This window comes from Cajanus cajan, chromosome 7 (assembly GCF_000230855.2).
Source record: "Cajanus cajan strain Asha chromosome 7, NIPB_CcT2T_4, whole genome shotgun sequence".
Taxonomy (NCBI): domain Eukaryota; kingdom Viridiplantae; phylum Streptophyta; class Magnoliopsida; order Fabales; family Fabaceae; genus Cajanus; species Cajanus cajan.
Genome location: NC_138523.1, coordinates 42,519,571 through 42,535,029, shown reverse-complemented (window position 1 = coordinate 42,535,029; position 15,459 = coordinate 42,519,571). Strand labels below are relative to the sequence as shown.

The 15,459-nt window shown below is 42.6% G+C and overlaps 2 protein-coding genes across 3 annotated transcripts; one reads left to right on the top strand and one right to left on the bottom strand.

Moving 5' to 3' along the window:
• Positions 1 to 1,208: 1,208 nt before the first annotated feature.
• Positions 1,209 to 4,837, bottom strand: LOC109788313 (uncharacterized). Of its 2 annotated transcripts, XM_083059683.1 has the most exons (4): positions 4,635 to 4,837; positions 3,967 to 4,322; positions 1,931 to 3,878; positions 1,209 to 1,801 (listed from the first exon to the last, which is right to left on the bottom strand). In XM_083059683.1, the coding sequence occupies exons 2-3, from the start codon at positions 4,311 to 4,313 to the stop codon at positions 1,952 to 1,954; spliced, it is 2,274 nt and encodes a 757-aa protein (XP_082915809.1). In that variant the 5' UTR covers positions 4,314 to 4,322; positions 4,635 to 4,837; the 3' UTR covers positions 1,209 to 1,801; positions 1,931 to 1,951. The 2 variants fall into 2 exon arrangements, with proteins under 2 accessions (XP_082915809.1, XP_082915810.1); XM_083059684.1 differs by lacking the exon at positions 4,635 to 4,837 and having other exon boundaries at positions 4,005 to 4,186.
• A 1,170-nt stretch (positions 4,838 to 6,007) lies between these two features.
• On the top strand, positions 6,008 to 6,643 carry LOC145950033 (uncharacterized). The gene has a single exon (XM_083060947.1). The coding sequence runs from the start codon at positions 6,008 to 6,010 to the stop codon at positions 6,641 to 6,643; it is 636 nt and encodes a 211-aa protein (XP_082917073.1).
• Positions 6,644 to 15,459: the final 8,816 nt, after the last annotated feature.

Below are 15,459 nucleotides of genomic sequence, written 5' to 3'. Positions count from 1 at the left end.
TCTAAAATATAATTTACATGTTTTTTTAAGGGATAATTTACATGTTAAAAAATATCTATTTATTTAAATTTTAAATATAATTTATATATTTAAATATAATATTTATTTGAATATATAATTTAATATTAAATTTAGTTATATATAGTAAGAATTTAGCTTTTAAATTACTAGTTTAAATATAATTTATATATTTTTTAAATAATTTAAATAATTTTTACTCTATATAAATAAAAATTATAAAAAAAAATAAAAACAAAACATCCATAGATACTAAAAACATATTTAAACCTTTTATTTACTACATATTTAATTGCATAAAATAAATATTTACCGAATGAGATAAAACATTACAAAAATAAAAAATTAATTCTTTGAAAAGTAGCCTTTAAATTTTAATTTGTATAAGAATTAAAAAGAAATTATCACGTTTAATGGGATAAAATGGTCTTATGATTAATATTTTCCGTTCAGATTTATAATAAGAGTTAATCACATATACATTGTCAGTGTAAATTTTTTTTTACACTGATAACCAATCATATTTTTTAATAGTGTCATATCAGTTACTTATTTAATGAAATAATAATAAAACAAACAACTATATGATTAGTTACCAGTATAAAAAACTTTAGAGTAACAGTGTATAGATGATTATCTCAATGCTACGTTTCTTTTATTTGTTATTCCTCCTATATCAACACTAGTCCAATAACAACTTCAATCGAAACGACCCAAAACAACCGACAAGCCTGAGTAATATTGTGTAAAAAAGCTTATGAAAAGCAACAAATCTAAGGGAGCCAGTGTTGCCTAAGTGCCTTTGGTGGTTTCTCTACAATTGCAAATGAACAAGATTAGTTAGAACGGAAAATGTGAAAGGAAAACAAAGAGGGTGCTATAAACAAAATACAAACTGAAAGTTTGAAAAAAGATAGCGGATGATGATGGTGACTGCAAAAGGGGGAAAGTGAGAGGCGAGAGTGTAGATGAAAGGAAAAATAGAGGCAAGGATCCACCCAACCATCAGAGTAAAAGCCCCACCCATGGGAAAAATTATTACCTGTTTATAATTTCTCCTCACACGGAATTAGACAATCCATGAAATTTGCTTAGTAACGTTCCTTCAAAATGAACACGGCCAACGAAGACGGCCCTAGTTAATTTCAAAAGTTTAAATTATTCTAGTCAAGATAAGGCTACACCATGCATGATTCAAAGCAAATTGACTGAACTAATTTAAACACGCACTGGTTTCAATTACATTCAATAAATAAAAAACAATTCAACTGTACTCAACTTCTAAACAATCCAGTAGACAAGTCCTCAATGTCTCTACTCTTTATAGACTTTGTATTTACAATGTAGTGCAACTGTGCAAGCACAATTTATTGGTCGAAAAACTACCAAAGCAGACCAATTATTTGCCTGTAACGAGCTAGAACCTAGAGAATCCCATGTGACATGATGCAAATGTAATGTGGCCTTAAAATACGTATCGGGCAGAGTGGTCCTTCGCCAATTTTATTAGTCTGCCACACATTCATTGCATTTATTCCGACTAGGGAGAGATTTCAGACAAGGGAATCGAACTCGTCAAGATTCCAAGCATAACAACGATGAGTGCTTACAGCATGAATTTAAACTAGCAATACATGTGCAAAAGAATACTAAATACCATCGAGCTACCATGCTTATTATACAACTAAACTACTGTAATTCTACTTTATTTTTTTCAATCCCTTCACAGGAGCAGTTAGATGCATTGTACAAATCCCTGTGCTAGCGATCCTTGGCTGAAACTCTGTTTATAAAATTAAAAGAAGGAAATAAATTTGTTAATGTCAACCCAACATTGCTCTTTTAAGACTTAGACAGCGAATTCAGGATTCTGCATAACAGATTAATTTGTTCTATTAAAGGAAGCACTTACGGATGGTGTCCAGCACAATATTTACTCCTTGCAAGTAGACTTGTTGTGCCCTAGTCCCTTGCATCGGCTGCAATGGAGATGGCGCTTGACTACTTCTTGAGATCCAAATCGCTTTGTAGCTGGCCGACCAGGTGGTCTTTTGGTAGGAGGAGGGGTTACTGTTACCACAAGCTGAGAGTCTTTTGAAGCAGACAATTCCACACATGAAATTGGATGTACAACCTCTGAGTAAGTCAACCTGTAGCTCTCAGTTGTACAGTATCTGGAGCAATAATCATAAACACTCTGGCCAATGCCACCAATGACAGCAATGGCATGGCAGCATGGCACACCAGTCAGCTGCCAGGATTTGCAACTACATTCCCATCTGTCAATATCAACGACCTCAGTTACATCACCGCAAACCTCATAGGTGCTACAGGTTGATTGTAGAACTGAAAATGAATGAGTTCTTTGGCTTTCCTTCTTCAGCTTCTCCTCCATAGATGGACTCAACCTAGTATCCCATTGATCAGATGCTGCCTTTCTGGCAACAATTAACTCCATAATCTTACCCCTAATTACATCAACCATCTGTGTTATCGGCAATTCATCTGCATCAGCTGCCCAACTATAGAACAAATCCCCAAAGTTTGATGTCATGTGATTATACCTAGTACCTTGAAAAAATGAATTTGCCCAGTTCTGGGGTTCATTTTGAATAATCCAATTGTAGGCCTCTTCAGAAATCTTTTTAATGCTCTCCATTGAGTTCTGAAAGCCTTCTGGTTTGGTTGCATAAGCAGCAGCATATAAATCCTCAATCATGAGTCGCTTTACCTCATGAGAAAACTGCCCTTTTAAGTCTCTAAAAAGTTGCTCAGTAAAGTATCGTAGGCAGTATGCATGAAATGAACCTTCAAATATCTCTGCAATTGAAGTTTTCAGCCCCTTCTCTCTGTCTGCTACAAATGTTATGGGACAAGATGTTGACAGTACTGATTTGAGTTGAAGTAAGAACCAATGCCAGCTATCGTCAGATTCAGCATCATCAACAATGGCAAAGGCAACAGGAAATACACCATCATCTGCATCTGCAGCTGTTGCTGCCAATAATGTCCCTTGGTATTTTGATCTCAGTGGAATGCTATCAAGGAAAATCAGTGGTCGGCATCCTTGTTGGAAGCCATGCAATAAAGCATGAAGTGATACAAAGAGACGATCAAAGCTTGAATCCTCCTTTGTAGTGCACATGGCAAGACTTCCAGGATTAGCCTCCATTAATTTTTCACAGAAGAAAGGTAACTGACTATATGCCTCTTTATAAGAACCCTGAAGCTGCTCCTTAGCAATCTCTTTCCCACGCCATGCCTGAAAATAGTTAAGTTGAATTCCATATTCCTGCTTGATGTCATTGACAATGTCCTTGGGCTTGTAATCCGGAAAATCTTTCAACTTCTCCTTTATAATACTCGCCACCCAACTCCTAGTTGCTTGATGCCCTGTTGTTGCAAAAGCCCCATCACAAGTATGAGTTGGATTCATTTTCTTGATACATATCAACTGAGTAGTAGACAACCTTGACGCATGAATTCTCCAAGGACAGCCTTCTGCCTTGCATTTAACAGTTACACGGTGACTATCATTTTTCTTATATTTAAAGGCAAATTGATGAGCAATTGCATATTTACGCAAGGATTCTCGAAATTCATGTACACTGCTGAACCTTTGACCCACACCAGTTATAGTATTCTGCCACTGCTGTGCCCCTTTGGCATACTTCTCATCGTTTGAAGAATTGATAGGGAGACTGGGCGAAACTTCTTGAGGAATGTCCATGTCCATATTTGTATAAATTTCATTGGTATCACGAACAACATCAAGCACAGTATCAGCAACAGGAGTGTGACAAACATTGAGTGGTGTGGGTGCTGCTGCTACTGTTTCAGACAAGGTTGTTCTACTTGACCTAAAAGTCCAAGAATTCCAAAATTAAACTCTAGAAAGTTTCACAATACAACAATAACATATTATTAGCTCAGAAACAAAGATACTACCTACTGGCAGGCATGTTTGACACCTCAAGGGCAAGTACCTCTTCAATAAGTATATAGATATCAACAGTAGAAGAACTCCCATGAAATTTAATCATTCGTTGTAGATCCTTGTCATTCGAAATTGTAATGAGGGTCTTCTTATTACCAGGAAGGAAATACTTGATAGACATGCTATCAGCTCTAACATTAAACATTTCTGCCACTTCAACCTTGAACTCATCAAACTTCATTTGATTATCAATGTCGATTGCATGAGCATCACCACCTTTATATGACAGACAACCATCTTTCCCGGTAACAAACTTGCCACCAGACTGACATATTGCAATTATCTTCATGGCTGCCATGACCTAACCCTAATGAAAAAAATGTTGCAAGAATAATTACTACAATAATTGGTGGGTAAAATGTAATAAACATTCAGAAATACTCTAAAACCCTAAGCGCAAACTAGCACAAATTTCAATTATTTTGACTGTCATTGACCAATCCAAATATTTATAGGCAGATACAACATTCTTTTCTTTCCGGATTAAAGATAAGGCATTTGGTCAATCATAACAAGTTGCTTTGTTTCTCGTATTTAAATTATGAAGGGGTGTGATCGTGAATCAGAGTATAAACCCTAAAATCCGAAGAAACGCATATGAAGAATAATGTAAAGATACCCGGTTGAATTGATTATAAGGAAAGTTGAATCTCCAAAGTGAGGTAAATTGTATATGCATCAGCGGTCATATGTGCTTCCAGTTTGGCAGTGAATAGAGAGAAAAGAGAAAGGAAAATTGAAAAATGTGTTTGATTGAAAGCAACATGATGTCGTGCTCCCAAAGAAACGGTGCAAAGCGTTTAGGGCTGGAAGAAACTGGGCTCTCATATTTATAAGTCAGTTATAAGGGGTTGTTACAGATGTAAACCAATTCACTTCACCATACCTCAAGTCCAATACTAGTAATTATTTAAGTTTAACTTTTTTAAAAGGCTCAATCTCTTTTATCCTTATTTTTGTCATTTATTTATTAAAATATTTATTTTTGTATGGTCCACGTTGGATTCCGACCAACCTCTCACACACACCATTTAGACTGTACCCCTCACCAATCACTCTTCGAAGAGTGATTCGATCGGAATCCATCTTGCTTTCCCCAGATTAACCAAGTCGGTCTATTCCCGATCTCTAAAAAGCTGCTCGGTCTTTGTCCGATGTGGTCCCTCCACACAAGTAGCATAGGAGGTATCCCAGTCAACCTACAACGCAAACCATAAGGGCTGAACATTGAGCCCTTTCGCCTTATCGGCTTAGGACTGGGAGGCAAGTGTACCTTCCCGGTAAAATGCCGACTGGACCCTCCCCCACTCGTCTAATATCCGACTGGTTTCCCAGGCCACAAGCCCTCTCGCCTTATCGGCTCAGGGCTGGGTGAGCCGATAAGGCAAGTGTACCTTCCCGGTAAAATGCCGACTGGACCCCCCCAACTCGTCTAATGCCCGACTGGATCGTCACAGCGTACATCAACCCGGCTCTGGCTCAATTACACGCACCAGTGAGGGGCACTCGTCTTTCTCCCGACAGGTCCCTTAGTACGGGCCTTGTCGGTAAAATCCCGACTTGACTAACCACCACTTACCCCACGGCCTCGAGATAAGAACGGTTAAGGAGAATCCCGATAATCTCGGGGCCCACGAAGCCCATGAACAGAAAAGTATAAAACCTAAAACCCTAGAGCTAAGACGCCAGATTACACTTTTGAATGCTCTGGCTCTAAGGCACGATCTAGGAAAAAACCCTAGTCCACCCTTTGGCCGGAACATTTTGGCGCCCACCGTGGGGCTACGGTGAAACTTTTCCTACGCCCCAAGAAACACAAAAAACCTACACTTTACCATGGCGAGAGGCGGCAACAACAACAACTCGCAACCACCAACCATGGAGGAGATGATGGCCATGATCAATGGCTTAAGGGAGGAGAATGCGCGATCCAGGGAGAGAGAGGAGGCCATTCAACGAGAAAACGAGGAGATCAGGAGACGAGCGGATGAGATGCAGGCCAGAATAGCAGCTAGTACCAGGACTGCGGAGGAGGACGTCATGTTGGAGGTCCCTAGAGACTTTCCACCATTCTCGGAAGCCATAGAGGCCGAGATGATCCCTAGGGATCATCGGATACCACAGGTCGAACCCTTTGATGGAACGCAGGACCCCAGTCAGCATTTGACGGACTTCCGGGCTCAAATGTTGATCTGTGGAGGGAGCATGGAAGTCCGCTGCAAGTTGTTCATGGGCACACTCAAGAAGGCGGTGCTCGACTGGTTTAGCGGTCTTCTGGATCGGTCGATCACCGATTTTGATGTATTTAGCCGACTCTTCATGGCGCAGTTCGCCACTAACAAAAAGAAGCCGCCGATCACGTCGGATTTGTTTGACCTCAAACAACAGCGCGAGGAGTCTCTGAAAGATTTCCTACAAAGGTTCAACGAGGTCGCCTTGAAGATAGCGTCGTTGGACGAGAGGATGGCGGTCATCGCATTTCAGAAAGGTTTGAGGTCTGGAGCCTTCGACATTGCGCTCGAAAGGGCGAATTGTCAAACGATGTCGGAGGTGAGGGCTTTCGCCTTGAGTCACATCAAGACGGAGGAAGGACAGATTAATAAAAGAGCTGCCGAAAGCCGAGAATAGGCAGGCGGAAGTAACAAGGAGAGCAGCAAACATCTTCGACCGCGTTCAGACTGGAATAAACGACACGACCGCTATAATATGAAGGAGGGCAATTTCCGACAGGCTGATCGGGGAGGTCGTCCAAGGGGCGAGTGGACACGTACCAACGACGAGGAGAAGTTCACCCCACTCAACATCCCTAGGAGGCAGATACTCCATGATGTCAATAGCGCAGCATTGTTCGAATTCCCAGCAGCGACGGAGCGCCAATTGGGTCCCTTCAAGACCGATTGGTGTGAGTTTCACAGGACGCACGGACACTCTACGGAAAATTGCTTCGTCCTTGGAAGACAGATTGAACGCTTGATCAAGGAGGGACGCTTGAAAAAGTTTGTAGCACGAAAACAGGAAGAAGACTCGTTAGATAGGCGACACAGACGCGCACAGGACGACACAAGGAGGGATAGGCACAAGGAGAGAACCCCCCCCAAGGACGCTCCAGCAAGTTCGTCGGAGATCCATCAGCAAGCAATACATGGGGATTTCAATACAGTGGCAGGAGGATTTGCAGGAGGGGGAGTCACTTCGGCTGCGCGGAAAAGGTATACTCGCTCTGTCATGTCAGTATCGGAGATCCACCGACCAGCGCAACCCATAATTTCATTCTCGGATGCCGACTATGAAGGGGTAGCCCCTCGTGAGGATGACCCCATCGTCATCTCGACGATAGTGATGGGCTATAATGTGAAGCGCGTCCTAATCGACCAGGGGAGCTCAGCTGACATCTCTTTTGGGATGCGTTCGTGGGAATGAAGATCCCAAACGACCGACTAGTACCCTACACGGGAACCCTAGTAGGTTTTGCGGGAGACCAGGTTACAGCAAGAGGGTACGCCGACTTGGAAACAACCTTCGGATAGGGCTCGCAGATGAAGACGGTAACGGTCCGTTATTTAGTGGTGAATGTTCAATCGTCATACAATATACTCATCGGCCGACCAACGCTGAACAAACTAGGAGCCGTAGTGTCAACATCACATCTGAAGGTGAAATACCCATTGCCGAATGGAGGAGTCGGGGTCCTCAAGGTAGATTAGGAGGTCGCCCGAAAGTGTTATGTGGACAGTCTGAAGGCGAGAAGGCGATTATATACAGCTCCAACCGAGAAACACATCCATTCCGTCGAGTTGGATCCTAGGATGTGTCAGTTTGATCATCGACCTACCCCCGCAAAAGATGTCAAGGAAGTGGAGATAATGGAAGGGAGAAACGTGAAGATAGGCACGTCTTTAACCCCTGAGGATGAAGAAAAGCTAATCAGGGTTCTGAAAGACAACGTGTCGGCATTCGCATGGCATTCTAGTGACATGCCCGGGATTGATCCAGACTTCTTGTGCCACAAACTGGCTCTAGACCCTAGCGCAAAGGCGGTGATTCAGAAGAGAAGGAAGTTCGGCGAGGAGAAGAGAAGGGCGATCGCGGAAGAGACACAAAAGTTAGTAATGGCAGGACATGTCCGAGAAATCCAATACCCGACCTGGTTGGCGAACGTAGTCATGGTGCGCAAGAGTAGCGGGAAGTGGAGAATGTGTACGGACTTCACCGACCTTAACAAGGCCTGCCCAAAAGACTCGTACCCGCTGCCGAACATAGATTGCCTGGTGGATGGGGCGTCGGGATACGAGTTACTAAGCTTCATGGATGCCTACTCGGGGTACAACCAAATTCGAATGCATCCCGCAGACGAGGACAAGACCGCCTTCATAGCCGATCAAGCCAATTTCTGCTACAGGGTTATGCCGTTTGGTCTGAAGAACGCAAGGGTGACTTATCAGCGACTAATGGACAAAGTCCTTGTGAATCAACTAGGTCGGAATGTGGAAGCTTACGTAGACGACATGGTGGTGAAGTCGGAAACTGTCAGTCGGCATTTTGCCGACTTGCAGGAATTGTTTGACACTATTGACAAGTACCAGCTCAAACTGAATCCGGAGAAGTGCTCCTTCGGTGTCCAGGCGGGAAAGTTCCTCGGTTTCCTGCTGATTCACCGCGGCATTGAAGCTAACCCGGACAAGTGCTCAGCGATCATCAGCATGAGGAGCCCATCTACGGTAAAAGAGGTACAACAATTGACGGGAAGGATGGCTTCTCTCTCCCGATTTCTATCAAGAGCAGCGGATAAAGCGTTACCTCTTTTTCAATGTCTGAGGAAGAACGACCGGTTCTCTTGGACGACCGAGTGTGAAGAAGCCTTCTCCGAGCTCAAGAAGTCATTGGCATCCCTGCCGATCCTGACAAAACCACGACTAGACATGCCCTTGTTGGTGTATATCTCGGCGTCCGACCGAGCTGTCAGTTCAGTTCTGGTGCAAGAGCAAGAAGCTTCTCAAGTTCCTATTTACTTCATAAGTAGGGTCTTGCAGGGAGCAGAGACAAGATATCAAAGAATCGAAAAGTTGGCCCTCGCTATACTGGTCACTACGAGGAAGTTGAGGCACTACTTCCAGAGTTACGAAGTGATAATTCGTACTGATCATCCGATTCGCCAAGTCTTGCAAAAACCCTATCTGGCTGGTAGAATGATGAAATGGTCGGTCGAGCTATCGGAATTCTCCATCAAGTACGAGCCGAGAGGAGCAATCAAAGCTCAGGCATTAGATGACTTCTTGATGGAGTTGACCCCTCCGGCCGAGGAGGACACGGTCGGTGAAACTCAGTGGATTCTATCGGTTGATGGTGCTTCAAATCTAGGAGGAAGTGGAGCTGGAATTGTCTTGGAAGGCCCAGGCAGAATTCTACTAGAACAGTCATTACGATTTGAGTTCAGGGCAAGCAATAACCAAGCCGAGTACGAGGCGTTATTAGCAGGATGAGTTTGGCAAAGGAGATGGGGGCGACGAGCTTGTCAGCTAGAAGCGACTCCCAGTTGATTACCGGACAAGTGGCAGGAACCTTTCAAGCCAAGGATCCTCAATTGGCCAAGTACTTGGAAAAGGTCAAACTCTTATCGGAAAATTTCCGAGAGTTCACACTTAACCACGTGCCGCGGGAGCAAAATTCGAGAGCAGATCTCCTCTCCAAGTTAGCCAACACAAAGAAGCCAGGAGCCACCCGCTCGGTCATCCAAGAAACTTTAGCTCCGCCGAGTATAAATGAGCCACAGGGGAGTGTTCTTTTCATCCAAGAGGAGCTCAACTCCTGGATGGGACCCTATATTGCGTACCTGACTCGGGGGGAATTGCCAAAGGACAAGAAGGAGGCGTCACTAATACAGAGGGAGTCAGCCAGGTTCGTAGTCATCAATGAAAGATTGTATCGAATAGGTTTCAGCTCTCCCCTTCTAAGGTGTTTGACCACGTCACAAGCGCAGAGAGTGATGGATGAGGTACATAGCGGAATGTGTGGAAGCCATATTGGAGGACGAGCTCTGGTATACAAAGTGGCGAGGGCAGGCTACTTATGGCCGAGTCTGAGAAATGACTGCGTCAATTGGGTTCAAAAATGTGATGGATGCCAAAGGCATGCAACTCTACACCACTCCCCAGCTGAACGATTCCACTCGATTTTGTCTCCTTGGCCATTCAACAAGTGGGGTATTGACATTCTTGGTCCATTTCTGATTGCAGTAAGACAGTTGAAGTTCTTGATAGTGGCTGTGGACTACTTCAGCAAATGGATCGAGGCGGAGCCAGTCGCAACCATATCGGCAGAAAAGGTTAGAACTTTTCTTTGGAAGAATGTGGTGTGCAGGTATGGAGTCCCTCAAATGCTCGTTTCCGATAATGGGACACAGTTTGCAAGCGCGAGAGTTCGAGAATTTTGTAAAGAGGTCGGCAAAAGTCCGACTGGGCGAGTATAAATAACTCGAAGACTGAAACTCGTGATTGTCGGCGAAAGTCCGACTGGGCGAGTATAAATAACTCGAAGACAGACTCGTGATTGTCGGAAAAATTCTGAAGGGGCGAGTACGAATAACTGCACAAACTATTGAATAACTGGGCGACCAAAATTCCACCATTTATGAGTCGGAATCCGACCTACTACTCTCGGTTTCGGCATTTAGGCGACCACTTGATTCAAAGGCGACTTTTTAACAAAATTTCCCTCAGGTTTCGATTGTTTACGGTCCAAAGACTTTACATACGTTGGATTCCAATTTTAACTTAGAAAAAATTGTCATTCTTTTGAATCAGTATATGGCCGACTACATACGTTGGATTCCAATTTTAACTTAGAAAAAATTGTCATTCTTTTGAATCAGTATATGGCCGACTACATACGTTGGATTCCAATTTTAACTTAGAAAAATTGTCATTCTTTTGAATCGGTATATGGCCGACTACATACGTTGGATTCCAATTTTAACTTAGAAAAAATTGTCATTCTTTTGAATTGGTATATGGCCGACTACATACGTTGGATTCCAATTTTAACTTAGAAAAAATTGTCATTCTTTTGAATCGGTATATGGCCGACTACATACGTTGGACTCCAATTTTAACTTAGAAAAAATTGTCATTCTTTTGAATCGGTATATGGCCGACTACATACGTTGGATTCCAATTTTGACTAAGAAAAAATTGTCATTCTTTTGAATCGGTATATGGCCGACTAGATACGTTGAATTCCAATTTTAACTTAGAAAAAAATTGGTTACATTGGATTCCAATTTTAACTTAGTTACATTGTGTCAGGGTACTTAGAAAACATTCGTTCCAACTTGGGAACTTTCCAGACACCAACACCTTCTTGCCATAGGGGGTTGAGGAAAAAAATACTATTTTCAATTAAGCACAAAAAAGAACATACTTCATTGAATGTTTCGAAACAAGAGCTACATGGGGTACAAGGAACTTAACAGGAATAGAAAACATAATAGCGTTCAGAGACTTGGAAATCAAAAGAAATCAATCGTCCTCAGGAGGATCGACAAGCTCGCCATCCACGATCTCCTTGAAGTAGCCAAGACCCTCAAGGCTGATATCAGCATGAAGAACCTTCACTTGGCTCGTGGCAGCGTCAAAACCCTGCATAAACTTCTTCAACGAGTCCATCTTAACCGCTAGGAGATCAGCTTGCAACTTTTCGATCTCCGACTTCGCCGCAGCTAAGTCATTCTCGAATACTTGCGCCGCATCAGCACTCTTATCTCGGGCAAGCTTCATTTCCTCAAGTTCTTTCTCGAGAGTTGACTTCTTGGAAACCCAGGTCTCCCTCTCGTCGTCAAAGGCACGCCGACCCTCAAGTAGTTTGTCCCGTTCATTAGCCACCCACTTGAGGTCCGCTTTACCTTTGCTTACGGCGTCTTCAAGAGAACTAATTTTCTTCCCTTGGAGCTTGATCTCGCGCGCCATCCCGCGAATCTTATCTTCATTGATGAGAGACAAAGCCGAAAGACAATTTGTTAAAGATTCAACTCCTTTCGCGATGGAAAAGGCGCTCATCTTTTCTAAGTCTTCCTTATCACCGTCAAGCAGGTCGGTGTTGCGAATATGAGACGAGTGATTGAACTTCTCGTCCCAAAAAGACAGGGTTTTCCCCCCATCGACACCAAGGTCAACAGGTTCCCAGTTATCACCATAGCACATGCTCAAGGTTCTCTCGGCCGACTGAACCTCGTTGTCTTTCTCGGTCTCCTCTCCGCCGACCTCAGTCTCCAAGTTCACAAGAGTAACAGGCGTCTCGGTCCCCCTCCGACGCTTGTGAGAACTCTGGCCGATTACACCTGTCGGGATGGCAGCTCCCACATCCTTAACCTTTTCGACGACTACCCCCGCGCCGACATCCTTTGAAGCCTCTTGCAGTTTCCACAACTTTCTCAACTCACGGTTGCTCATGCTGGCCATGTTTTCTACATTAACACACAACAAACGTTAATTGGATACTAATAGTCATCACAACAAATAGAATCACGAGGCGATCGGCGAGGGACCGATTACCTATATAAATTTTCAGTTCACTAGGCCTATTCTCTAACTCTAAGAGTTTGGCAGTGTTGAAAACGGTTTTCAGAGCCTCAATTTTCTCAACATCGTCTCGGTCGCTCTCCGACAAGGTTTCGGCGGTTAATCCTCCGAAGGACACCGATTTCTCATTCCAATACAACGGGTACCCCTTAAGTAGGTTCTCGTTACCCGGCGTACACCGAATTCGGAAGTATGACTTTTTGAAGCCTTTATACGATGATTGGAACAATGACAGTAATCCCCGATTTACAACCCCGCTAACCGACACCCAGCTATTACGCTTGGACACTCGGCTATCAAAGAAATAAAAAAATTTACTAGCAGTCGGCCTAATGCCGAGTCCTGAACATAAAATTTCGAATCCACGCACGAACGCCCAACTGTTGGGGTGAAATTGGGTGGGGGTTACGTTCAGCGATTGTAAAACCCCTTTTTCACATTCGGTCAAAGGCCATCTCACTTTGAGTTTGGAAATGAGGGTAGTATAACAGAAGGTGAAGCGCTCGACGGAAGAAGACCTAATGCACACAGGCTCTCCATCTACGCAAGGCTCACAAACGACTATCTCATCACCCTCATAGCACACCACATGCTCCCTACAGAAACTATCCATGGCAGCCCATGAGTTTATTAAATACTCACTTTTTAACACATCGCTTTTAACCCACTTGTACATTTCCCCATAATTTAGGATAGCCATTTGATTAAATAACCCCAAACCTATAAACTCAAGGGTGCGCGCAAGAAAAAACTACTGGAGGGTTAGAGTAGATACGCGTACCTAAGGGCTCACACTCCAACTTCGCCCACCCTAGACACAGGATTCAGAACCACCGTGAACCACCGCAGACTACGACGGAGAAGAAGGCCACCAAAGATAAAGAGGCGCGAAGCAAAACGTAAGAAGGAAGTGAAAAATGACAAAGAGAACCTATATTTATAGGGGTAAAGGGCCGCGCATGAAGGGTCAAAAACCCAAGGGTTAAAAACCCAAGGGTCACTACGCGCGTGGGAGCCGTAACACTTGACCCTAGGGGACCCCACTTTCCCAGCTTTATCAACGGACGGACGTTGCCACGTGGCAGCACCATCATTAAATACCTTGCAAACACATGCTGCGCAATAAATGTGTGTCTCTTCAAGGGTAAGTTGAAAAGACGACCCTCGACGGAACCCGAGGGGCCGCGAAATCAAGGTAACAAGTCCGCGAGTCCTTTCGGTCTTTTTCCTTGCCTCAACCATAAAAGAGTCCTCAACAAGAACTCCACTGCACGCATCGGCTGAGGACAAGCCTTCTCGCCTTACACGCTCAAGGCTGGTGGGCTAGTGTATGGTCCAGGTTGGATTCCGACCAACCTCTCACACACACCATTTAGACTGTACCCCTCACCAATCACTCTTCGAAGAGTGATTCGGTCGGAATCCATCTTGCTTTCCCCAGATTAACCAAGTCGGTCTATTCCCGATCCCTAAAAAGCTGCTCGGTCTTTGTCCGATGTGGTCCCTCCACACAAGTAGCATAGGAGGTATCCCAGTCAACCTACAACGCAAACCATAAGGGCTGAACATTGAGCCATTTCGCCTTATCGGCTTAGGACTGGGAGGCAAGTGTACCTTCCCGGTAAAATGCCGACTGGACCCTCCCCCACTCGTCTAATATCCGACTGGTTTCCCAGGCCACAAGCCCTCTCGCCATATCGGCTCAGGACTGGAAGGCAAGTGTACCTTCCCGGTAAAATGCCGACTGGACCCCCCCCCAACTCGTCTAATGCCCGACTGGATCGTCACAACGTACATCAACCCGGCTCTGGCTCAATTACACGCACCAGTGAGGGGCACTCGTCTTTCTCCCGACAGGTCCCTTAGTACGGGCCTTGTCGGTAAAATCCCGACTTGACTAACCACCACTTACCCCACGGCCTCGAGATAAGAACGGTTAAGGAGAATCTCGATAATCTCGGGGCCCGCGAAGCCCATGAACAGAAAAGTATAAAACCTAAAACCCTAGAGCTAAGACGCCAGATTACACTTTTGAATGCTCTGGCTCTAAGGCACGATCTAGGAAAAAACCCTAGTCCACACTTTAGCCGGAACAATTTTATATTGCATCTTTTATTTTTATATTTAAATTAATTTGATTTTTTTAAATAATAATATTTTTTAAATTTTGTGATACTATTTTAAATTAATCTTTAATTAATTCAAGATGTAAAACCAGTAAAATTGAATTAACGTTTGAATCTAAATAACTTATAATATAATAAAAAAAAAGTTAAAAATTTAATTTTATATTATTTTATAATTTTTTAATGTATTTTTTACAAACAATTCAACTTTTTAATGAGTTTAAAATAATAAAATAAATAAATAAAAAAGAAAAGTCAGAACCTTAAAAAAAAATTAAGAAAAATCAATAAAATAGTGAGTCAGAATATAAATTTTGGGAGTGTTACCTATATTATTAATAAAAGAAATTGTCTTATTTGATGTTTATATTTTTAGATAATTTAACTCTTATAACTAATTTTTTCATAAATTACATTTTTTTCTTTAAATTTTTATTTATAATCAATTATATTTTTAACGATCACTTATTATAATGTAATTTTTTATTTCATTTTTTTAAATAATTCATAGAAGTATAAAGTGTCATTTGTAATGTAATATTAATAAATATTTTTTATTATTAAAATAATAATAATAAAATGATTTATAAAATAATGCATTGATAATATAAAACAATTTTATATTATATTTCAATCATGATCAATCATAATTGACAATTTATTGACTTTATGAATAATCAAAACTATGATTTTTGTCAAAATAAATAATAGGCTTTGTCTCTTCTAAAATGAATGACGTACTTGG

Bases quoted from the DNA above. Each gene is read 5' to 3' on its own strand.
- LOC145950033 (XM_083060947.1), top strand. From the start codon at position 6,008: ATGCAGGCCAGAATAGCAGCTAGTACCAGGACTGCGGAGGAGGACGTC.
- LOC109788313 (XM_083059683.1), bottom strand. From the start codon at position 4,313: ATGGCAGCCATGAAGATAATTGCAATATGTCAGTCTGGTGGCAAGTTT. The intron at 3,879-3,966 runs GTAGTATCTTTG...TTGGACTTTTAG, and splicing joins TCAAACATGCCTGCCAGTAG to GTCAAGTAGAACAACCTTGT.